This window comes from Alosa pseudoharengus, unplaced genomic scaffold (genome assembly GCF_046254945.1).
Source record: "Alosa pseudoharengus isolate Yale_2024_CS ecotype anadromous, Long Island Sound unplaced genomic scaffold, YU_APseudo_1.1 YU_APseudo_1.1_scf_5, whole genome shotgun sequence".
In the NCBI taxonomy this organism is placed as follows: Eukaryota; Metazoa; Chordata; class Actinopteri; order Clupeiformes; family Clupeidae; genus Alosa; species Alosa pseudoharengus.
Window position 1 is genome coordinate 15,515,271 of NW_027468837.1, and position 26,031 is coordinate 15,541,301.

The window sequence follows — 26,031 nt, forward strand, 5'->3', positions numbered from 1 at the left end:
TCTCTCTGTGCGGATGTGTCAGGGAATGTTCCAGCAGTGGTCAGGTTTTGCTGCTGTTGTTGCAGCTGCTCCTCAGCCTTGTGCAGGGTGATGGTGGTGGTGGTGGAATGACAGAGTGAGCTTCTCAGCTGACCTCTGGGCTCATTGCAGTGTTGCTATGCAGGTTTCTGCACACTCTTGTGTGTGTGTGTGTGTGTGTGTGTGTGACCAGTGATGTGTTGGCATGTGTGCGTGTTCAGTGCTCTTTCTCTCTCTCTCTCTCTCTCTCTCTCTCTCTCTCTCTCTCTCTCTCTCTCTCTCTCTCTGTGCATGTGTCACGGACTGTGAGAAACAGCCACATGCTGACCTCATGCCACGCTATAGCTGTCACACAACATGCTCATACACGTGTGTGTGTGTGTGTGTGTGTGTGTGTGTGTGTGGTTGTATGTATGTTTATGTTTGTGTCAGCAGTCTTATGTGGTTGGACAGGCCATAGAGTGCCTCTTAGGTATATAATGTTTGTGTAATTTACACCCTGAAAAAGCCTTCATCACATTGCATTCATTCTCCTGAACGCTGCCCACGCTCTGATCTGAAGTCCCTCGTCCATACCTTTCCCTCTTTCATCTCTGTCTGTCCATTTCTTTCTTTCCCTCTTTCTCTACCACTACATGGCACTCCACCTGTCTATCCATCTCTCTCTCCCTCTCTCTCTCTCTCTCTTTCTTCCTCTCTCTCTCCCTCTCTCCTGCAGTTCTGCTCTGCTGTGCTGGGGTGTGGTGTGTCTGGCTGCGTTGGCTGATTTTTCAGTCTGCCCATGTACTTGTTGGAGAGAGAAAAACAGGGGAAAAGAGGGATAAATGACTGCTGAGGTCTGTGTGTGTGTGTGTGTGTGCTGATGTGCCAGTAGTGCTGTGTAATGGTTGACAATCATGTGTTTGTGCGTGTGTGTGTTCGTGCATATATATGTGTATGTGTGTGTGTGTGTATGTGCATGTGTGCATGTGTCCATGAAATTATTGATGCTGTCTTTGAGAAAGAGCTTGTGGGGGGATGTGAGGCTATATAACATACCATTCACATACAGAAACACATACACACACACACACAGCCCTTATCTACATACACTCATCAAGCAGCATTGGTGTCTGTTCTTGCTCTTACAGCTAACTGGAATAAATATAAATGGATCCCTATTTACTGATGCCATGCCTCACCATATACCTCTGAATCCTCACACTCTGGCTATATCGTGTGTCCGTGTGTGTGTGTGTGTGTGTGTGTGTGTGTGTATGTGTGTGTCTGTCTATGTGTGTGCACGCACATGTGTCAATATGTGTGCATGTGTGTCTGTTTCATAATAAGAGCGCTAGCGTTATTGAGTGCAAGAGAGAATGGAGCGATAGCATGATACAGACAGAGAGAAAGGGAGGGAGGGAGAGAGAGAGAGAGAAAATGGGGTGAAAGGGTTGCAGCCATTGCGGTGCTTGTATCTTGTCTCGCTCGCAGAGCCCCACCCTGAGGTGTGTTTGTTTCTGCTACTCGCCAGCTGACTCCAGATCAGCTCTGATCAGACCCCCTTGGGTCACGTACACACACACACACACACTCACGCTGAGAGGGGAAAAAAGGGTCCTCGTCAGCAGATCTGAGATCAGTTGTATGGTTGCAACGTGCTATTTGATGACTCAGATTTTTTTTTGTAGTTACACAAGAACTTACTCTGCAACTTCTCGTTTTTTTTTCTGCATTTGTGGCTTTGTCTTTCCCCATTGGAGCTTTTTTAATTCCCACCAAGGACTGTCTCTCTCTTTCTCTCTCACTCCTTCTTCTCTCTTCCTCTTCTGTCACCTCTCTCACCCTTTCAGTTTCAGAGCAGCACTCGTGTATGTCTGTGTACATCTGTGTGCATCTGCTGTCTGTGTCCCACTCTTCATATGCACGAGCGGCTAACTCGTCCACTAGTTGTCCTTGGCGCCTCCTTTCCCACCCCCAATTCTCTCGGCCTCTCCTCTGCAGTAAAGAATTACCCACAGTTCCTCGGGGCGTCAATCGCGCCGTGCCACCCTGCCGATGATTTCCGAGGTAAATGTGCCTTCTCTAAGATGGCTCCTCACCTGGCTCATTAGCCTCGATGGCTCGTTGATGTCACATTATCTTCCCTCTTGGTTGAAGATTAACCTTTTTCTATCAGTTTCGAGCACTCTGTCTCATGTGACTTAATCAATGCTGCAGACCACAGGATGACTAGCATAGCTCCCTGTTATATGAATAAGTCTCAGGGTGACTGCCTAAGGATGTGTGTGTGTGTGTGTGTGTGTGTGTGTGTGTGTGTGTGTGTGTGCATTTCCTGGAGAAGGAGAGTGCTGCTGCCCTTGAGGGATTGATATTTGCTCTGTGTAATGTGTCCTCAGCTCCCTTGCCTTTATGCAATTACTCCTCCATTCCATCAGCTGTATGCAAGAAGGTGTAAAGGCACATGAGTGCATGCTCTCTCTTTCTCTCTCTCTCTCTCTTTCTCACACACACACACACACACACACACACACACACACACACACACACACACACACACACACACACACACACACACACACACACATACATACAAACACACACACACATACAAACACCACACCATCTCCTTTTTTTATATACATGCACAATAAATACTTGGACATGTATGCATGTATAAGTGTATATGCACACACACACACACACACACACACACACACACTGCAGCAGCCGTCTGTGAGGTGGAGGGCTCCTGCATCATCACGTCTGCAGCCTCAGTGCTGTTACTCTGTAATAACCTGCCACTCCTGAACAAGCCCTGGTTTATTGATGAGCTCTGGGACCCTGCAGGCAATGTTCGGCCCATCCGTCCCACTCCCCCCCCCACCTCTCTCTCTCTTTCTCTCTCTCTCTCTCACTCTCTCTTTCTCCCTTTAGCTCTTGCATTCCTCCCTCTCAATCTCTCTCTTCCTCTTTCCATATCTGTTCCTATTTCTATCCCTTGCTTATTTGTCTTTCACCAGCCCACACTCTCACCCTGTATCTCACACTTATTCTCTCCCTCCCTCCCCCTCTTTCCCTCCCTCCCTCCTCCCTTCTATTCATATCTTTACCTTGTCCTGTCCTGTCCTGTCTGCACAGCAGTGTGGTCATGTGACTGTGATGTCATCGGTGTTTGGGATCTGCTAATGGATGTGATGTGGGCTCCGTCACTGAGCGGGGTGACGGAGACTTGCTGGCCTCCACCTCCCAGAATTTTTGCAGCATCACTTCCGGTCTGGGATCGCTCCTGAAGGTGCCCCAGAGCACATAGTGGGGGCCTAGCCTCCCTTCCATCAATAGTAATGAGATCAGTCTCTCGCCGGTGCAGATTGAATGACTGAAGTATTTCAGGCTCACAGAATAGTGCCTTTTAAATTTAGTTTCCTGTTATTTTGCAACTGGAAGGATGTTTTTAATATGGTCGTATTGTATGATTTGAGGAACTGAATTGATTTCTCTGTCATCTTTTTCTTTTATTTAGAACATATCACAGCATGTGTCCAAACATTTCTGTGTGCCATTGTGCATGTGTGTTTGTTTGCTCTGAGCCTACAGAATGCCTAAATGCACACAGTATTTTTCTGTACACACTCCTCTAGGACGTGTGTGTGTGTGTGTGTGTGTCTGTGTGTGTCTGTATGCGCTGCTGCTGAGATATCTATGGAGTGGAGACTTTTTTCCAGTATGTCTCCTCCCTCACACAGAATCATTCCGTCTCTCCATTTCCCAGTCAACCAATTTACATCACTGCCCAACAGTTGTCCTGAGTCAGAGACATCTCCAGTAGCATTACTGGCACTCATATATAGATTAGCAATTTTCACACACACACACACACACACACACACACACACACACACACACACACACACAGACATTCAAACACTCACTGATATGCATCATATATTTCCCATCACACTCATCCCGAGGTGATGTATGGATTATGGTTTTCCATGAGGGGCGTTTTCTGGTGTAAATCTTGATGCTTGCCAGATGAGTCATACTACTGCTGAGCCGCCGCAGTACTCCCTCTTAGGAAGTGATGCTTCTCTTCCTCCCATTACACGTGAACCACAGACCCCAGATCAGCGGAGAGATAAGGCCTCTCATGACAGAGATATTAGAGAGGGATATGCGGAATAAATTTGTGCGGTGTGTGCTATGACGACTTTCTGCTCAGATGTTGCGGGTTGAGTTGTGAATATCTTGTGTTTCCTTAGCTGTATCTGATTCCTACTCTAGAGAAAGGAGGACCACAGGGGTCCCCTGTCTCTGCGTTTGTATCAACAACGTCAGATTTTTGGTTTGACCTCCAGAGCCAGGTTGTTGAAGCAGAGTTATGGCTGGGCCAACTGTGGGTTAGCAGGGATGAACTGGGTCTTCATGGCTAGAGTGTTATTGGCAGGGTCTTTAAGGTTGGGTTTGGGTTGGGGCTGGGTTTGTTATGTTAGGTTTTTGTGGTTGAGATAGGTTTGGAGTGATGGTGTGTTGGGGAGTTGCTGTTTTTTTTTTTTTTTGGGGGGGGGGGCGAGGGGTTAGAAACTAATCTGAAATCTCAGTGCAAGGTTGCTTGAGTGAGGAGTTATTTTGTATTTCGAGGTTACTGGAGTGAGCTTGCGTTATGTTGTACTTTAGGCTTGCTGTGGGGTGGGTGAGGTTTGGGTCACTGCGTTGCTTGAGCTGGACTGGCTCTTTTCTTACTGGGTTGTTGGTTCTGAGCCGGGTTGATAGTGTTGGGCTTTAACCGGTTCGGTATTGATCTTGGCATATGGCCCGTGGGGGAGTGCTCTGGTTCTGGCTCTCCCAGACAGTGGTGTTATGTCTTCTCTCCTGTACTGGGTCCAGAGCCACCACAAGCACTGCAATCTCCCACTCTCCTCTGAGTGTTCCCTCTGAGCATTAGTCAGTTACCATACAAACTCTCAAGGCCATTGCACACTGAGTTCATATTTTCTGTCTAAAATTGTTGCAAGATTAAAAATAAATATGATCTCGCATTGTTTCAATTCCGTTTTCAATCGGAATCTTCCTTAAACTTTAAACCCTCGGTCATTACCGTTTTCAGAATTGGAACTTTTTTCTGTGCCTAGTGTCAGTGAATGAGATTTATGCATAGGGGAAAAAAACACATGCAGAAAAATACAGACTTCAGTGAGCAAAGACCTTCACTGCATTGACTCTGTGATTAGTAATGGTGAGTTGTGTGTCACACAGAGAGAGAATGAAACAGACCGGAAGTTGAGTGAGTTGAGTGACATTGAGATGAGTGACATTGTGTTTTTCTCCTGTTTGTGTTTATGTGTTCTTCATAGTACAGTGAATTGTTTGTCATACCCTTTGCACAGACCAAAGTGAGTATATCTGTGTTTGTCAAAGAGGGTCATAGTTTTCCCACACTCTTTTGTGTGGTTCAGTGCAACCACCTGCTGACCTCTGTATATCTGTGTTTTGTGTGTGTGTGTGTCTGTGTGTGTGTATGTGTGTGTGTGTGTGTGTGTGTGTGTGTGTGTGTATGTGTGTGTGTGTGTGTGTGTGTGTGTGTGTGTGTGTGTGCTTGTAGGAGCATGACATTGAGACCCCCCACGGTGTGCTCCATGTGACCATGAGGGGCGTCCCCAAGGGCAACCGGCCGGTCATCCTGACCTACCATGACATCGGCCTCAACCGTGAGTACTGCAGTAGTAGCACCCTAAAGCAACACACAGTCAAAACACTGGAGCGGCGTCATTAGATTAGAGAATTAGATATTCTAATCTAGAGTAGATTAGAATGTTGACGGCATCCACGAAATTACTACAGACACTCTATGGTATGCAGACACAAACACACACACACACATACATACACAAACACACACACACACACACACACACGCTCACATGTTATATGCATTCACATAGTAATATTAGCTGATAATATAAAATGAAGGTCACCTGAAGGACTTAGTTGAAGCTGATGCATATTGTCTTTGTTTGTGTTGTCCATCTGCAGATAAGTCGTGCTTCAACACACTGTTTAACTATGAGGACATGCAGGAGATCACGCATCACTTTGCTGTGGTGCATGTGGACGCCCCGGGACAGCAGGAGGCCGCGCCGCCCTTCCCCACCGGGTGAGCAGCAGCTCTGGGCCTTTCAGCGTGGACATTGGACACACACACACTCATGTGCACACACACACACACACACACACACACACACACACACACACACACAGACACACACCACACTCATGTGCACACACACACACACACACACACACACACACACACACTCATGTGCACACACACACACACGCACCTTCCTTTCCTGTCCTAGCAGGCTCCATGTCCCCTCTGTGCAAGTTCTGTCTCTATGTTCTGTTACTGTTTGTCTTTTTTCAAAATGGCTTCCATTGCCTTCATAAGAAAGGCTAGTCGTGAGCAGGCAAGAAAGACATAGGGGTCAGATGAGGAGTAGGACTCAGTAATGTCCATCACAGGACTTGGACCTGGATCCTTATGAACAATTTTTATTAATTTTCTTTGTTTTAATTGATTCACTCTTTTTCGTTATGCTACATAGCCTCCATCACCCCTGCACTCCTCCCTCTCCACCTGTTCCTTTTTGTCCTTTCCTGCGTTTCTCTCCCTTCTTCATCCCTCTATTCTGTGTCTGATGCAATGTGGAGCGCAGGCAGGGTCAGTCTCCTCGGTGTGTCCTAATGAGATTCGAGCATCGGGTACTATATGTCATACCAGATTTAGACGTGAATCCCAACCAAGGCTGAGTTTACGAAAAGAGCTCATAAATAGATGGAGAGGAGTCAAGGAGTGCGTTCAGTAAGGCTGTGGGAGAGCGTGGGTGCAGGAGGGATCTCTGCCGGATTGGATCAGGCAGATTAGATGAGTCAGACAGTCAGCTTGTCACACCACACACACACACACACAGAGAGAGAGAGAGAGGGAGAGAGAGATAGGGAGACTTACACACATACACACACACACACAGAGAGAGGGAGAGAGAGAGAGAGAGAGAGAGAGAGAGAGAGAGAGAGACTTACACATACACACACACACACACACACAGCCATCAGCTCCCAGTCTGAGGAGCATTGGGTAGATGACACACTAGAAGGGCTGTTGGGACCAATGGTGGCACGGCATCTGATGCCTCATGTTCTCTTCCGATTCATTATGCCATTATAAACAAGGCTCATAATGACACAGTGCAGTTTCCAACTTCCCACGCAAATCAACAAGTCTACTGCATGCTACAAGGCTACTTTCAGTATTGGCCAACCTTCACTGTTTTAATGTTTCTTGTTTGTATTATCTATGTCTGTGTGGTGTGTGTGTTTGTGTGTGTGCGTCTATATAGATGTCCACAAATCGAATTCAGTCATATAACTTTCTAACTGTCAAAGCTATCTTTCATAAATAGTAACACATTGTGTTTGTGGCTGTCTTCAAATTTCCCCACTGTCAGATTGATGTTGTACCGTACCTCTCTCTCTCTCCCCACAGGTACCAGTACCCCGGCATGGATGAGCTGGCCGAGATGCTACCGTCTGTATTGACTCAGCTGAGGTGAGTAAGTGTGTGGTATGTGTGTGTGTGTGTGGGGGGGGTGCCTGTCCACTCTGAGAGGGCGGGGGGGGGGGGGGTATCTGTCCTCTCTGACAGCACTGCACAGGGCAGAGTAGCACAGCAGGCCTTGAGGCCTCGTTATTATGACAGTCCTGCTGCCCTGTGGAGTCGGCATCACACAGACCATGACAGGAGGGATGGGGCTCTTGTTATGTACTCCCACGTGAGCAAATATCTTTATGGCAAGTCTGCAACTAATGATGCATTAATGGTATATGAATAATTGATAGTGATGTGTTAATGATGTCTTAATAATCTGAATAATGAATGTGTAATCACTGCGAAAGAAGAGAGATTTGATTTGACCAGTGTGCGTAATGCTGTCGAACCAAAACTAGTGACCTTTGCTGTCTTGGTCTGGGTGTAGAGACACCCCCATGGAGGCCTGTGCGCTGCTGACATTCGTTGAATGTCAAGATGAGAGCACCCACACAGTGTAACCTAGCCACAGTCATAATCAAAACCACAAACTACCCCAATCATGAAGAATGGACACACGGCTCATGGCCATCTCTCTCTCTGTCTTGCTCTCTGATTGTTGGTGTCTGTCTTAAAGGACCCTCCCACACAGTAGCACAGATGGGTAATGATATTTTGAGCGTAGTTAGAGGATGAAAGTAGCGCTTTACTTTGACGTAGGGAGCTTGCCCCCAATGCTAGGCTATATGTTGTTTCCTTGCAAGACCATTCTGGTCTTACTCAAAACCACTCCGATTAAGATCATGTTGGTCCCCCACCGGAAGTCTACACTCATTATATTCAGGGTTCATAGGTCATGGAATTTCTGTAAAATCATTGAAATTGAATAAAGTCTATTTCAGACATGGAAAGTCAGGGAGGGAATTTTATGATTTGTGGGGCAAAATCATGGAATATCAGGGAATGTTTTTAGCAGTTTAATATGTACTTGCCAAAATGTTAATGCAAATATATTTCCAGGTAGAATTGGTGTTTATCGGGTAATTAGCTTTACTGCTGGCTTGAGTGGTTGTGGTTAGTCCAACTTTGTTTATTCAAAGCCCATTTATTCTAGCCTGACGAGCCAGACCCACATTAAAATGTAGGGTCTGGGCACTCACCGTTCGCAGTGCTCAGTCCGAGGGGCGGGATAATCGGTTGTCTTTCAAATTCTCTCTGCACGCGATAGGACAGCGCTATGAGTCCCATGCATTTCCCACCAGCGGAGCTAGTTGGCTAGTTCAAACTTTTGCCAACTTAAAGGGGTGGTTCAGGATTTTGGACATAAGACCTCATTTCCAAGTAAGCAAGTGTGATATTTATCAGTGGAGACCGTTTTCAACACGTTTCATCCAGTCCTTGTAATTGCAGAGTTCGCAGGTGCTAGGCTAGCGCAAGTCAACGGTATGTGCTAGCCTGCCACTAAAAACAGTCTTATCCACTCCACAGTACACCCGAGGCAAATAAATTATAACGCCAGACTATCGATGTAAATGTCTGTATTGATACTGTTATTTCTAACGTTATTCTATCCTTGCATTTCAACGATCGCATTACATTTTGAGGGACTTGTTTCTTACCACGACGGAATTATACTTGCTCCGGTTAGTAGTACTGCGCCGAAAAGTAAACAGTAAAGCGTACTCCAATGGGGATACTTAGTAGTAGCCTTGGTAATATCAGTCCGCTGCTGAGATGCAAAATGACTACTACCAACTTCAGGGACCAAAGTATAACTATTGCAACGCGATGCGAGGGTAGTTGTATTTCTTACACTATTCTATCAACACAGACATTTACATCGATTGTCTGGAATTTGCCTCGGGTGTACTTTGGAGTGGGTAAGACTGTCTTTAGTGGCAGGCTAGCACATACCGTTGACTTGCGCTAGCCTAGCACCTGCGAACTCTGCAATTACAAGGACTGGATGAAACGTGTTGAAAACGGTCTCCACTGATAAATATCACACTTGCTTACTTGGAAATGAGGTCTTATGTCCAAAATCCTGAACCACCCCTTTAATAAAAGCTTAACTCGTCTCACACTGTTCGCCAACAGCAACATTATCTTATTTGTTTTCAAGTAGCAGGGAATTCAAGCCAAACCGTTGCAACTTTGCCATCAATCATTATGTTAAGCCCGCCTAACGACTCTACATACACGATTTGATTGGCCTGATATAAGTTTAATTTTTCGAGCTCACACGCCAACGGAGTGTTGCTAGACTAGCTCTGGCAGCAAATGTAATTTGCTGCCGCTAGGGTGTGTCTAGATTTCTAGGCTACATTTATTCATCTCTCACTCTAAAATAAGTCATAGATTCTTGAACGTTATGCGGCTACTCTGAAATTTTTGATCGGTATATTGTACTATTCATTCTATAGTAAGTCATGGAAATTCAGGTTTTTCGTCAGGGAAAAGTCATGGAATTTTACATCTGACTTAGAGTGGGAACCCTGTATATTATTATACAAAAATGGACCTTAGGTTGTTTTTAGACTGGAGGGTTCCTTTATATGTGATTGCACATCTTATTCACTGAAGGTTGTGTGTGTGTGTGTCTTTTTTCTGTTGTCCACAGGATTAGCAGTGTGATTGGTATCGGTGTTGGGGCCGGAGCATACATCCTAAGCCGATTCGCTGTGAGTCCAACTCATCCCTTACACTGCTCTTTAGACACTTTAATGAATGCATAGTTTAGTAATTACACTGGAAATTCCACGTTTTCCAATTTCCCAGCAAATCTGTTGTTTATTTAATAGGTCATGTATAAATGAATGAGCTGCACTGAGTTGCTTTCTCTGCTTTAAGATGGTTGTCCTCCTCTCTCATGAACTACATGACAGAGAAATTCGCATTTTAGTATTAATTGGTCCCCTGGCATATACATTCAGTCTGAATATTGATCCGTAATCTGTTCCTCTTTATTTCAAGAAGTCTATGCTCATAGGGTAGATTCCAGGAACAGGCCTATAGTGAGCCACGTCTGAAATATTTAATCTTTTGCAAGTCCCAATATGTATTCAAACTAATGTGCCTGTGTGAAGGGCACATATTGCTTTTCTGAATATGCAGCCTTGCATAATTACTTCTGTGCGATAAAACCAGCTTATTTCATGGACTATTTATCACTGTCAGCTGTCTGGAACTACATACGCGCACACACACACACACACACACACACACACATGCAGATTAGTACATTTTCTCTTATCTGCAATGTCAGTTTTACCAGATTCACTTCTCTTTCTCATCTCTGGGGGGTCCTGTTGAAAGATTGATGCAGCTGAGGAAAAGATGAGTAGGGGGAGAGCCAATGAAGGGGCTGCTTGCACCTGCTTGACCCCCCCCCCCCCCTTCATGGACAAACATAGCACTTAAACACAAGCTATATATTGTCATATAACAAACCAAGCAGATTGGGAGAGCTGCAGCTGAATTGCCTGATGGTAATACAATATACCTAAAGCCTCTGTCCCATGGTACCAGTAGCGGTAATTTACTGTACTGCTGAGTCTCTGGGCTTTCACCTGGGCGTAGTGTGATCATAAATCTCGATTTAAATAAACAATCTGAGAGCTTAAGCGTCGTGACTGTGGCAGACCTGCATTGCACAAGGCACCCTCTCTGTGTATGTCATCAGCTTAGCCTTTTTTAGAGACCAGAATGTTCTCTCTCTTTCTCTCTCTCTCTATCTGTCTGTCTGCTGTAGCTTAACCATCCTTCCCTGGTCGAGGGCCTGGTACTCATCAATGTGGACTCCTGTGCCGAGGGTTGGATTGACTGGGCCGCCTCCAAGGTGAGCCTTTAATCTTCTCTATTCACTGCAGTGCAGCTGATATGGATTTGACCGTTTGATGCTTTCGTCAGTCAACACAAATGACATGAGATTCTGCATGTTTACGTACACATTCCAGCAGCATGGAGCAGATTCATTGCAATAGAATGTTCAATTGACACAAAATGGCAGACAAGACACTGAATACATTGCACAAATGTTTTTAAATGTTAATTAAGAGTAATTAAGAGTGTTATAATATGATGATGTGAGGGAAGGGAAGGAACAGTAGGGGGGGGGTAACATGCTTTAATTTGCCTTTTCAGCTTTCCGGCTGGACTAGCAGCGTTGTGGACAATGTGATGGCTCACCACTTCAGCACAGTGAGTACTGCTGCCTTGTCCGAAGTGTGTATATTCATTCATCTTAAGGCTGAGTTTTTCCATCCAGTATGCTCGGATTTAACATCAGCCTTTTTCTATGTGTGGTCCTATTCTGAGATGTTTGCCAAGGGCTTTGGTCATTCTGAATATATTTCCAACTCCCGAGTCTATTGTGAAGAAGAATAAAGATTTTGATAATAGTATGTCCAAGTCTTTAAGAAGATATTTCATCATTTAGAATAATAAGTGTTTCTGTAATTGGTTTGAGATGTTATCAAGGCACAGATCTGCACTACCTTTTCATTAAGAATAACTTAATTAATCAGTAAAATTGGCTCATTTAATCCGGCCCCCTAATCACCCCCAGTGTAATTGGCTCATTTATTAATTCCCTCACTCTCCACCTCAAACTGCTGTGTGGTGAGCTCTCTGGCACAGCTGGGTGCTAGTTAATACATTGATGATAGTTATTGGGGTTCCCCCTTCACTGTACAGTGCTTTGGATGCCTGGATAAAGCGCTTTATGTAAAGTGTGGTGAGTGTCGCTGGATCCGGTGAACCAGACTCCTGGCCTGATCTCTGAGTCCAGTGGTCTCTGTTTGCCCTCAGGATGAGCTGACGGACAACATGGAGCTCATTCAGACCTACCGGCTCCACATCGCCCAGGACATCAACCAGGACAATCTTGGCCTCTTCTGCGCCTCCTACAGCAGGTAATGACCCACCGGGGCACCCTTACACCCCTCCCCATCCTCCCATCCCTGCTCCTTAGGGAAATCATGCCACAGCTGCCGTAATGAGGTCTTATTGGTCTATTGCCTTTTGCAGCCGCCGTGACCTGGGTGTTGAGAGGCCAACTGTGGGCCTCAACGAGGACACTGTGAACACGCTGACGTAAGTGGAGCTTCTGGACTCTCATGCTACAGTGGGATATGGCAGTGGGGTGGTGGTGGATGTTGTTCTTCATTTGTGACCCTTCACTCTTGCCGTACAGGTGTCCCTCTCTGCTGGTGGTCGGTGATACATCTCCTGCCGTTGATGCAGTGGTAAGTCCCATGATTCAGGGCTGACATTAGGTATTTACTGGCTGCTAAGTTCTTAGCATATCAAGAATGATCACATCCAACTGTAACAGGCTGTGATTCACTGTTCCAGTAATAACATTCTGCTTGCGCTATATGCATAAGAATAGACACTTAAGACTAAAGAAATTGGGGCTCTTCCCTGAAGAGAGGCAGGGGAGAGCTAGGGGATTTCTAAAGATGTATATGACATGTATGTGGTAAGATTGTTGCTGCAACTCAAATCTCTCATGTGACTGCACAGGTTGAGTGTAACTCGAGGTTAAACCCAATAAAGACCACCCTCCTGAAGGTGAGAACACTGGTCAACTGGCTCATTCAAATGCAAAAAAAAACATCTCTTGAATATTTTTCACTAAGTACTAATGTACTAAGTAGTAATGTTACATTTAAACACTCAATTTAACATACAAACTCAATTTGTATGATTCATATGAATTCCACCACGGTGTGCAGTATTAACACTCTACTCTTTCCTTTGGCTGTGTCCCTCTGAGCAGATGGCTGACTGTGGTGGTTTGCCCCAGGTTGTGCAGGTGGGCGGCCATTATCCCTGTACTATTTACTTGCCGTTTATGATTGTGTGATGTTGCATATGAGACTGTTATTATTTACACCATTAGCTCTTTTTATATCTGTAATCAAATTAAAGACCAATGTTAGTTAAAGGTATTAAAGGCCAGTGGTTATTAATATTAAAAACTAGTCTCAAGCAAGTGTCAATGATTGTCAGAAACTGCCTCAATGCAGTCAATAAACTAACCAAGGAAAAAAATGCATTTCACCACCAAATGTATCTTTATACAAATGGTAATAAAATATTTCTTTGACAAATTGGTCTTGACTGAAATGCATTTTCAGGAAACGTAACCAGTCAAAATTTTTCAGAATCAGTGTATTACCTTAACAACGTATACCCCAAGACTTTAGAGAAGTTATATTTATATTTGTTTTGGTAGAAGTATGGCCTTTTTTGAGAATAGATTAGCACTTAATGCCTTTCTCTGTTACCAAAATATCTGTAGGACATATTGTTGATATATTGAATATTTACAAAAATAAAAAGCAATTTTGTAAACTAACAGTAATTTCATTTTTCCTTCTCCTTCTACTATAGCCTGGTAAACTGGCAGAGGCCTTCAAATATTTTGTCCAGGGAATGGGCTACAGTAAGTAAAAAAAACTTTTCATTTTGCTTTCCAAACAAAACTTTCAAACTTGTTTAGTGTAGCATCTAGTTTTCCTGCTGCCAGACAACAATTCTTTAGCCAAGCAGTATTTCTTTTCTGATGGATTGAGTTGAGTTACGATTCGTGTGAAAAGCAAGCGCTGCTTTTGAAGCAATTTCGCCTCAGTCTTTGTCAACCACCGCAATGAAAAGCTCTGGAGTGCAGCCAGCACTGCGCTAATAGAGAAAGTGCTGTTTGTCACTCCCATCACGCAGTCTGGAGCCTCTAACTCTGTTTCCTGTCTCGTCTCCACAGTGGTCCATAGCCCCAGCTGTAAGTAGGAGAACCACCACGTTTCCTAGCATGACTTGCATTTATAAGCTCTGTAGAGCAGTTGCCTGTTGAGAGTGTGCTGTGTTTGTTTGCCTAGTGCCTCCGTTTTTCGAAACACAACAATGTAAGATGTAACTTTCCTTTTGATGAGCATTGTGTTGTAGTCTTATGGCCGCATCCACAGCCCAAATTGATTTGAATGAATGCATGCAAAAACAACACAATGAAAAGCATTTGTGCAAAATCTAAGGGAAGTTGCATTGTCACTGTTGTAATATACTTTTTAGTGTTTGTAATATCAGGCTTTGAAGTATCTTGAAAGGCATCATACTAAATAAATGATGCTGGTATTAGATGTATGGTATGAATGGTGTTTATTTGTTCCTGCACACAAAGCAAGTGTTGAATGATTGAACGGCGAATGCAGATTTTGCGCTGCCCATTTAAGCCATTCTCTTTTCCCATGGCTCCCCTCCATTTGGATTGCAGCTCAAAGGTCTGCTAGCCCTGTGCTGGGGCACCCTGAAGGGGGAGGGATGGGGGGGACGCGCATGGTAGGGCAGGGGGGGGCGGGCATTATAAAGCCTTCAGGGTGGAGGACTCTGCTGGAGAAATGTCAACAGAGGATTAGTGAAGGAAAGAGGCTGGCATCAGATGCTCATTCACACAAGATAAAAAAAATGCCTTCCATCCAATAAATAATAATGTTCTCAAAGCATATTATTTACAATATTTTGATGTGTAAAGGTGTTAATGTTCCTCTTTGTTTATACATAACTTCCTTTCAGTCCATGATTTTGACAGAGATGTGTAGGTATAATCTGTGAGATATGAGATGTGTTGGTGTCATCACATAGTCATGCTCATTTAATTGTCAGTAAAAATCACACACGATCTGTCTCGTTTGCACATCAGGAATAATCCTGACCATTCTCTTTTAGATGTCACTGAATAAATAACTTGGTTTGATTGCACATTGAAAGCAGATTTGTCAGTCACAGAGTTGTGAGAAGATTTTATTCTTATCACCAATATCTGTTGAGTCTTTGGATTTAATTATGAGCAAAATTGGCCACTGATGTTCAGTTTTTCTCATCTTGACTCACTTCCTTTAGCAAGCAGAAGTGTACACCCTGAGATCTTTTAGTTTAGTCATGTCCTCAGTGCAGTGACAAGTTATATAGAATATTTGAAGGGACATGTGTGAGTTTATACTGTTAATGTAATTTACTCATTTAATAGGCTAGCAGCGTTACCTTGGCAAAATAAGTTAAAAAAAGTGTTTTAAGTAAAACGTTCCACTTCCTAGCTAGGCTGATATTGATAGTGTGAGGGACTATACTTAGATGTGGCTGTCTGACGGGAAGGCCTGGTAAAGAAAAAAGGGACCTGGTGTTTCCTCTTCTCTCACGGTAAAGCAGGAACACCTTCCAGATTTCACCAGAAATGACACAAGCCCACCATTTTCTCAGACGGAGTTGTCTCCCTGTACATGCACACACACACACACAAACACACATATACACATACACTCCAGGGATGGAAATTAACACCCGCCACTAGCCAAATGCAGGTGAATTTGTGTAGGCCTACTGGCGGGTGAATTTGGTCAACTTACAGTTACTGACGGTTAAAAGTAATGTTACTAGTAACCTATTAAAAGACACAGTCCCCTCAACTATCATTGAGCTGCAATCTTCCACACAACATAGGCTCAACGCTTCACTTTTTGACACTACCATTAAGAAACTGCCGCTATGCTTTCATTTGCCACTGCATTTCAGGATGACTGCTTAAACATAAACCTAGCAAGATCTGTGTATCTTCACACAGGCTAATGTCCTCACGCAAATAGTTGGAAGTGGCATTAAAATGTAGGGTCTGGGCACTCACCGTTCGCAGTGCTCAGTCCGAGGGGCGGGATAATCGGTTGTCTTTCAAATTCCCTCTGCACGCAATAGGACAGCGCTGAGTCCCATGCATTTTTCCACCAGCGGAGCTAGTTGGCTAGTTCAAACTTTTGCCATCTTAAAACAAGCTTAACTCATGTCACACTGTTGGCCAACAGCAACATCCATCTTCTTTGTTTTCAAGTAGCAGGGAATTCAAGCCAATCATTATGTTAAGTCCACCTAACGACTCTATACACGATTTGATTGGCCTGATAGAAGTTAAATTTTTCGAGCTCACAAGCCAACGGAGAGTTGCTAGACTAGCCCTGGAAGCAAATGTAATTTGCTGCCGCTAGGGTGCGTCTAGATTTCTAGGCTACCGGCCCGCCACACCTTCACGGAAAACTATGACACGCTGCTATTTAGACCTATAAGGCAGACAGACACAAAGGGCCAGATGTACGTACATTTGCGAACGTAGAGTTATCAGCGCCATGGCCAACCCGCTTCTAGCCTACTATTCCAACTAGAACATGCTGAAAACATGTTCATCTTCATGGCTAGTTTGTTCAGCAATAAGGTTTTGCCGGTCATTTATCATGATTTCGCACCCGTAATACATTGCTGTGACGACACGATCCATCAAAAAACCATGCAAAAAACCCATAGACGCTCGGACTGGACTTTCAATGGCACTACAGAGTGGGCTGATCTCAGTACAGAAAAGCTACACGTTTATTGGCCACAAAATCGTCATTTCCAGGGAAGCCCGGCGTCTCTGGGAGTGAATGGGACAATGGGATGGCCTGGACGCCGAGCTTCTGTATGATGATTGGAGGAACCGTCATAGAGGCTGGACTCTTTTTGATTGACAGCATATGTCGCGATCTGACAGGAAGTGGTTCAAGTTCAAGGGATGCGTTAACGTTACGGTACAGATCCACTAGCACTTCCCTTCATTTTGTCGTGTCGCATTCCACTCTAGTCCTATGGGTGACGTCAAGCGACTTTAACGCGCCCGCAAAGCATTCCGGGAAGGCAGCGCTGCATTTGAAAATATGTCGCGCGTCAAAAAGCTGGACGAAGCCCATCTTTATGCAAATGAATCCGTTGAACGCGAGGCGACTCTCCAATGAAAGGACGAGGTTGTAGGTCCTTTGTTCTACCACAACGGTGCCTGTGAAACTTTGGTTCCGCTTACAAGACAAATAATGTTTTAACGATCTCTTCCACGACCACCTAGTAGTCCATAAAACAAACGAAACTAGGATTTGGATAAATATATAGACTGTTGGTGTTTCTGGTGAGGATTTGAGATTGCATTGAGTAGTTTAAATAAAACAAGATTTCAAAATGGCTTTCATAGTTTGTTTAGGCTATTAATGTGTTGTATACTGTTAAATACATGCCTAAAATTGTGGTCCATTTGTGGAAAAACACTTAAGATACGTTAAAACGAATTGAATATGAGCTGGTAACTGACATTTTAAACGAAACGCCCACACACGACTGAACGAAGGGAGGCAGCGCGACCCCATGCGTATGTCGTGTCGTGCAAGTGGATCAGTACCGTTAGTGTTGGCAGGTGAAGTCGAGAGGCAAGGCAAGTTGCAGCTCAAATTCTCATAATTTGGGAGCAATACAGTCGGTTTCTATTTGTCTTTGTAAATAGCATACTGTAAATAAAACCGTAATGTGGAGTTACAGAGTTTGTGACTTGCTTTTGTTTTGTTGTGTATTTAGGCTAAGTTAGGTAGCACGCTATATAACGGCGTAGGCTACATTATGCCATGTCTGCCATGCCAACTCTATAGCCTACTGTTTGGCCTATTCTGGGTTTTGGGATCATTTTTGCCCTCAAAGAACAATATAGCACCTTAATAATATTAATTTAATTGACCATTTTTATCAGAGCTTCCCCTGTTCCAAAGAGCAGCAATCGCCACTGCTGTATGTGACAAAAAATGTTTTAGCTTAGATACTGTGTAAGATCGCTTAGAGCACCTTTAAGGTTGCTTTTGATAGAGTACAAAGACACAAACTGGTGCTCTGAATAGCGGTTCTGTTGCAATTTGGATTAACACCTGCTTTTACAAGGCAGAAATATTTCAGCGTTAAGGTTGCTTTTGATATAGTACAAAGACACAAAACTGGTGCTCTGAATAGCAGTTCTGTTGCAATTTGGATTAACACCTGCTTTTACAAGGCAGAAATATTTCAGCGCAAAACAGATGTGCGCTTTCATGGGCAGTTTCCGTACCTACAGGGGAATACCTAAGTGCATTTTACGCTTCTCCTCGCATCTTTTTACACAAAACTCCCACTTACCCCTGACCCTCATGAATGCATATGCATGACACGGAAAAGTGCAAATTGCCATTCTCAACTCCCACGACAGGCAGTCTGCACTTTTACCTCTGTACATACCTCACCATGTTTTTATGCGCACATTGCGAAACAAATACGCCTGAAGCAGGTGCAGAAGCGTTAGTACATCTGGCCCAAAGTGTGTCCAAATTCAACTATTCTTCTCTGTTGAACTACTCGCGAAGTACTCATCACACAGATATCACATGAAAGAGCTTTTTCTCAGCGATGCTAGGCACTTTTGCTGTGATACACGGTTCGCTATTATTCTGTATACAGCTCTGCGCCCATCTTCACACGCCCATTCGTCTCAGTGGAATATCTTACAAACTCTTCACTCAACTTCAATCAAAATAAACAGCAGACCTTACTGAACACAAAGGTGTAATGCATTTCCCTATACAATAAGCCATTCCAGAGTAACCCGGTTTTGCAATTGTAGGACATTTCTACATGATCTCCACCGTTGGGCTCCAGAATCCACCATCCACATTGGCAGGTGGACAAAATATTTAATTTCCATCCCTGACACACACACACACACAGATACACACACACACATGCACACACTCCGATGTTCCACCTGTGGTGTTTGTTTCCCATCTGTCAATAAAGCTGAGCATGTCTTCAACTCCTTATCTCTCCATCACTGTCTTTCCCTTCCTCCCTCCTCCCTTACCCACCTGAATCTGCTCTATCTCTCCAATCCAAACAGTCCCCTCTCTACTGCTCAGCCACCTCAGCACCGAATCAGGTACCAGCATCTGAAGAGTGGCACTTCAGACAGACCAATCAGATTATTGCTGGCTTTTCTGCTTCCTGTTCAATCATTCAACCACTTAAGATGTATAAGTGTGCCTTTATATGTGTTTATGTATGTTATTTCTTATTTTTCTATTTTCATTTTTAGTCTTTAGAGGCTTTTATGTTTTTAGATATTGGTATGGATTACAACCATATCCTGGCTGGCTCCTATGTTAACTACAAGGATTATTGTTGATGTTACTGTATTAGTCTTTTTTGTTCTTTTTGTTTGCATGCTTAGTATTTTTTGCTGGCTGACATGTCTTATAGGTGGGTTGAGAAATTAAGAAACTGTTTGAGTATTTTATTTTTACTGATCGTGACTGTTGCTTGCTGTTTGTATTTGTATCATCCGAGTCGTGTGGGAGAAGAAGGATCAGATTTTAACTTGCACAAATGAAAACATGCTCACAGTCGCATATTTTCACTGTCCCCGGCAAAATGTATCATGTATATTTTTTTTTACATTTCGCGCTGAATGAGGAAATTGACAAAGATCATTGTTCTCCTTATTACACAAATAACGGGAACCTCATGAATTTCTATGAACCATTAATGGATTTCTTGTCTTACCTCTCCCTCTCTCTTTCTCTCTCTTTCTCCCTCCTTCTCTGTGTCTTCATCTCTCTTGCTCTCTGTCTCCCTCCCTATCCCTCTCTCTCGCTCTTCCTCTCTCTCCCTATCCTTATTTCTCCCTCTCTCTCTCCCTCCCTCTCTCTCTCCCTCCCTTTCTCTATCCCTCTCTCAGTGCCATCTGCTGGGATGACTCGTCTGGGCCGCTCCCGCACCACCTCCTCCTCCAGCATCGCTTCCATGGACAGCAGCCGCGTGCGCAGCCTCAACAGTCCCCTGGACGGGCCCGGCACCGGGGGCCTGGACAACCAGAGCAGGCCCCAGACCATGGAGGTCTCTTGCTAGGCCTCCCGCCCTCCCCCCTCCCCTCGGCGGGCAGAGCACTGCCCTGAGTGGGCCCCCTCATCCCCACCTTTTCAATCGGTTGTGTGTCCCCACTTTCCCTGGTCCCCATGACAAGGGGCAATGTAATGTGATGAAACCTGATAATATATTCCGTAAATGCGTACAGATATGACTATATACACACATCAGCTCTCTGCACACAAATTCAGGGGGACTGATAGAAGAACAATTTAAAAACATATATATATAGAGAGAGTATATATACAAAAATATATGCACACTCACACATACATACACACACTCTCACATAATCACACATACATAAATACACACACAAACACACAAAGGGTCTTAAGTTATGTGCTTTTTCCACCAAATAATTCCATGTCTGATTATCCATTACAGTCTGCATGTCTTATGTATCTGTCAGTCATCATTTATGGCTGTGTTTTTAAAAATGTGTTTTTAAATGCTCCTTTTTTTATTTACATCTGTGTTGTCCAACCTTTTAAGACTTGATGTTCCTTTTTTTGATGTTGGTTTGCCCTCAGATTTCGTTAATTGTGATTATCATTTCAGTGGTCACCTCTGTATTTCAAGGAAAAGCACTCAATGAAATAGGGCCAGGCAATGCACATATTATGTAGAGAAAATGTTTTTAAACGAGCATTTTACATGGTTGACACACAATTTATTTCTGTGGCAAAGTAAATCTAACAAGCTTCATTTTGACAAGTACCTGTCTTCTGTTTCGTAGCAACACATAAGCATACTGTAGCCATAGTTACCAATGTGCTGCATTTCCTGTTCTGCACTGTAAAATTACTGCTCTGATTATTTCACTGAGAAACTAAGAATGTTTGTAAGCTGCTGTATTGTAAGTGTAACACTACTTTAGATCGTAGTGGTACCTTCCACATGGCCCAACAGAGGCTTGTCAAAGCTCATTCTGATTGTGATACTACAACCTGCACAGGAGCACATCTCAACACGCTACTGTATGTGGAATGTAACATTTCTTTTCATTGAGGATTAAAAAACACATCTTGACAGTAACAAATTGGTAGCAGAACCCCATAATATCCAAGAAAACATGGGCTAACATCATCATCGTCCAGTTACATTCTGCACGTCACATCACTGGCTACTTCCTTTGCCATAACCAACATCATTTGTTTTGTCTGTTTCAGATTGTACTGATTTTATTTAGCAATCAAATCCAGTCATGTCTCTGAAGTGGATATATATGAGGAAAAGTCATCTAGATGAGCCTGTAGCAAATGTGTTTGATCAGTGATGCTTCTCGCTGTGTGCTGATTGGACCCATTTATACTGAACTTACTACTGAATAAAAGCTAGGCCATGTATGTGTCCTGCTTGTTTGTCTATTTTTGTTTAGCCTACACATCTATGGGAATCAGCCTTCTGGACTCTTGAGACAATGATGCTTTACACATTTTGTTCTTATTGATAAGTTAAATGATAATGATTACAGGGGCACTTACACCACTTGAGTCTCAATTACCCTAACTTGCAAGAAGTAGCATCAAACATAACAGAAGGCTTGATAGCTATAATGAATGTTAATGTTACTAATGCAAGGAGGAGGTTATTATTTCGGCATGCATGCATTCAGACCTCAGTCTGAAGCTATGCACCCAATTGCCAGTAATGCCCTCACCTATGCTGCACTGTTGATTATGGTAGATGGGGCTATTGGGGCTGAAGGTTGCTGAAGATAGTTAGATTCCTGCAGGTTACCATGGCAAAACAAACTAGATGTACCGCATAGCGGTACAAAATATGACCGCCGCTCAGTCCTGTACATCCGTTCCGTGAAAATAAATCACACTTCAATTTGTCTCCATCTTTTACTCCATCCCCCACTCTTGAAACTTTTGTGTATGCTTGTTTGGCATGCCTGAGTGTGTGTGTGCGGCTGCACAGAAAGTAGCCTACTGGTGCTGAAAAGGTGAATAGATTGTAGAATAGCCAAAGAAGATGTAGCCTAGCATTGTTATAAAACCTTTAAAATCTCTAAACAATCACAAGTAGGGCAGTTCATCACAGTTCATCCATTGCAACTGGATTGATGAAAGGTCACTTACACCTGTAGGCTACATTGTATTTGGGAAAAGCAAAAGGTATCAGCATAATGTTATTTATTTATTTATTTATTTATTTATAAACAAAAACATCTCTGTCAGTTCCATGCCGTTTTCAACAGCTATCAAAAACAAAGGTCATTTTTGGATGGATGGATTTTTTGTGAATGTTTCTTCTTCTACATAAGATTTTAGTCATCTTTAGTTCATGTGATACTTTATTGTCAATGCACAAATTAAGTAACTGAAACGAAATGCTGTTTTACATCTAACCAGTGGTGCTAATAATAACTGACATGTCCAAATAGGCCTTGATGAAATGCGTCGCTCGACTGTTCATACACATTTTAACGGGCCAAAGTTGAAGAGCTGTTGTCCGTTATTGTTCGTGCAAATATAGGCTGATTCATGTTCCCTTGCATTGTGTACGAGGTCCATGGTTGGTCTGGCTTTCACCAGACCAAGCTCAATCTTTTAAGAAATCAAAAAATAAATAGCGGGCAGATCAGGCTGGGTTCACCCAGCCTAGTCCATAGGCACCCGATATTGTTTAATTTTCCGATTGAGATATCCACGCTCTGGCTATTCTAAATGCAAAAATGCATCAGGGAGTTATGACAAAACTGTAACTAACAAACTAGATCCTAATAGAAAGCTGTTAGCTTCCCTAAGCTACAGGTAGGCTTATAAGGTAGGCCTATTTACAACATAAATTGTCAATACCCAGCTAGCACAGTTACGTTGCCAGTACGTTGCTGCAATGTAACTGAATGACCCAAAATACATTGCCACAACGTCGTATCCAACGTTGCCACAACATGCAAAGTGAAAGGTGAGAATTCGTAACCGCAACGTCACTCCCCAACGTTGCCAATCCGTAACTGCAACATTAAGTTACGTTGCAGCAACGTGGAATTGAAAGGTGCCGTTTTGTAACCGTATACGTAAGTTACTGACGCCACCAGTCCTGTTCAGCAACGTTGCAAAGTGAAAGGTGACCATTCGTAACCGCAACGTAAGTCACCACTCCATAACCGCAACATCAGGTGATGTTGCAGCAACGTGGAGTTGAAAATTGCCGTTCCGTAACCGTAACGTAAGTTACAGACGCCACCAGTCCTGTTTAGCAACGTTGCCACAACATGCAAAGTGAAAGGTGACAATTCGTAACCGCAACGTAACTCCCCAACGTATCTGCAACATCAGGTTACGTTGTAGCAACATGGAATTGAAAGGTGCCGTTTCGTAACCGTAACGTAAGTTAAGTCCTTAACAACAACTTCAGGCAACATTGCGGCAACGTCGCAAGTGGAAGGTTTCATTACGTAACCGCAACGTAACTTGCCAATCCATAACCGCAACAATAATAAAATTATAGTATGTGCCTTACATGACAACTACCCTTCTTACAGCACTTGTACATAGGCCAATTAATACCTGTAGGCACAGCGAATGCTTTGATCCGGGTGATATTACTGTTACTGTGGGAGAGAGACAACCTATGTAACATCAGATCACATCTTCATGGTTATCCATTTTGCTATTAATTACATACAGTCTATGTACGAACTTACCTTATGTGTGTAGCTGATTTTCAACCATTCAGGTTTATGTCCTCCAACAAGATACACGATGGAATTGTCAGCTGGACTTTTATACTGGGTTAGAACTAGGCTAGTAGTTTCACGTCCACGGTTTCTTTTTTTTTTAAATAAACTATTCAATTTATTGTTCAAACCATCAGTAAGAGTTGAGCCTAAGCTAAACTGTTTCAACCATATTGTTTCAAAATCAATAACAACTAGATGTACCGCATAGCGGTACAAAATATGACCGCCGCTCAGTCCTGTACATCCATTCCGTGAAAATAACTCATATTAATGAATTTGTCTCCATCTTCTACTCCATCCCCCACTCTTGAAACTTTTGTGTATACTTGTTTGGAATGTGTGTGTGCACACATTCCGCACACAAAGTAGCCTACTGGCGCTGCAAAGGTGAATAGATTTGTTTCTGGGCCAAAAAATTCGCAACATTGTTATAAAACCTTTAAAATCTAAACAATCACAAGTAGGGCAGTTCATCACAGTCCATCCATTGCAACTAGACTGATGAAAGGTACACCTGTAGGCTACATTGTATTTGGGAAAAGCAGAAGGTAGCAGCATAATGTATTTATTTATTTATTTATTATTAAACAAAACAATCCCTGTCAGTTCCATGCAGTTTTCAACAGCTATCAAGAAGAGAGGTCATGTCACGGATTTTTGTGAATGTTTCTTCTTCTACATATGCATAAGTTTAGTCATCTAGTTCATATGATATTCAGCTTTATTGTCAATGCACAAATTAAATACCAGTAGTCTAAAACAAAATGCCGTTTTACCCAGTGGTGCAAATAACTGACATGTCCAAAAGGGCCTTCATGAAATGCGTTGCGAGACTGTTCATACACATTTTAACGGGCAAAGTTGAAGAGTTACTGTCCGTTATTGTTTGTTCAAATAATATGCTGATTCATGTTCCCTTGCATTTTGCAACTATGAGGTCCATGGTTAGTCTGGCCAGACCAGACCAAGCTCAATCTTTTGACGCAATCTTTTGATTTTCACCCAGCCTAGTCCATGGTAGGCGCCCGATAGAAATATTGTTTAATTTTGAGATATCCACGCACTGGCGCCCCGCTATTCTAAATGCAAAAATGCATAGAGGGAGTTATGACAAAACCGTGACTGTTAACAAACTATAAGCTATATAAGGTAGGCCCTATGCTAGGCCTATTACACAACACAAATTGTCACTAGGCTATGCTGGCGACCCAAATAAAATCTCCTTTGGAACCAATGGCTTACACCTTACAGTATCAAGCTGCCACCTCTTTGCGAAAAGTTAATAGTTTTGCATATCAATAGTAGCCTAATACATTTCAAGTAGCTGAATCACCGAAAGGGCGAATGAAGTGGACACTTCTAAATGGAACCCAACCCACTGTACAGTAGCTCAAGGTCTGTGGCTAAAGCAGCCATAATGAAAGCGTTATCATTGTTTGGATACTTCACACACACGTGTTTTTTAATCGCATAGCCATAGACTACAACTACCAAGCTGGAATCAAAGCACATCGACTCCCCTCTCACACCCTAAACACGCACTTCGAACAAACAAAAAGCGCCTCAGTCTCACGGTATAGCCATAAGCAAAACTGTATCTGACCGGTGTAACGTTGGTACTAAATCATTCATCGCAAAGAATGATTTTTGTAGCACGTGCAACAAAGATGTACAGCCCTGCCCTGAATACATCCCAGATAGCAAAGGAGAGTTGAATCAACGTTGATTGCTGGTCAGATTGGTCGGTTTCCGTCAGACGACTGGAATTCAACGGTGAATCAACGATATGAATGGTTGATTTCGCAACCGTCGTAGAGCGTCGAAAGCATTTCGTTGAATCAACATTGTTTTATCAACGTCATTCAACGTTGTTAAAAAGACATTGAAATTGTGTTGAATTATAGTTGTAACTTCAACACGTGGATGATAGCGAAACAGCGTTCAAGCAGACGATTTATAAACAATC

At 43.3% G+C, this 26,031-nt stretch overlaps 1 protein-coding gene across 3 annotated transcripts in view; it reads left to right on the forward strand.

Moving 5' to 3' along the window:
- ndrg3a (ndrg family member 3a) overlaps positions 1-21,722 on the forward strand; it is a 48,589-nt gene extending 26,867 nt beyond the window's left edge. For 2 of the 3 annotated variants that reach the window (XM_076267376.1, XM_076267378.1), the window contains 14 exons: positions 5,600-5,705; positions 6,031-6,151; positions 7,544-7,606; positions 10,206-10,266; positions 11,337-11,423; positions 11,729-11,785; positions 12,395-12,498; positions 12,614-12,679; positions 12,780-12,831; positions 13,112-13,159; positions 13,368-13,403; positions 13,985-14,036; positions 14,352-14,369; positions 20,181-21,722. In XM_076267376.1, the coding sequence (XP_076123491.1) occupies positions 5,600-5,705; positions 6,031-6,151; positions 7,544-7,606; positions 10,206-10,266; positions 11,337-11,423; positions 11,729-11,785; positions 12,395-12,498; positions 12,614-12,679; positions 12,780-12,831; positions 13,112-13,159; positions 13,368-13,403; positions 13,985-14,036; positions 14,352-14,369; positions 20,181-20,350 (1,041 nt within the window). In that variant the 3' untranslated portion in view covers positions 20,351-21,722. The remainder of the gene's footprint in view (positions 1-5,599; positions 5,706-6,030; positions 6,152-7,543; positions 7,607-10,205; positions 10,267-11,336; positions 11,424-11,728; positions 11,786-12,394; positions 12,499-12,613; positions 12,680-12,779; positions 12,832-13,111; positions 13,160-13,367; positions 13,404-13,984; positions 14,037-14,351; positions 14,370-20,180) is intronic. The other variant, XM_076267377.1, reaches the window with a different exon arrangement.
- Positions 21,723-26,031: the final 4,309 nt, after the last annotated feature.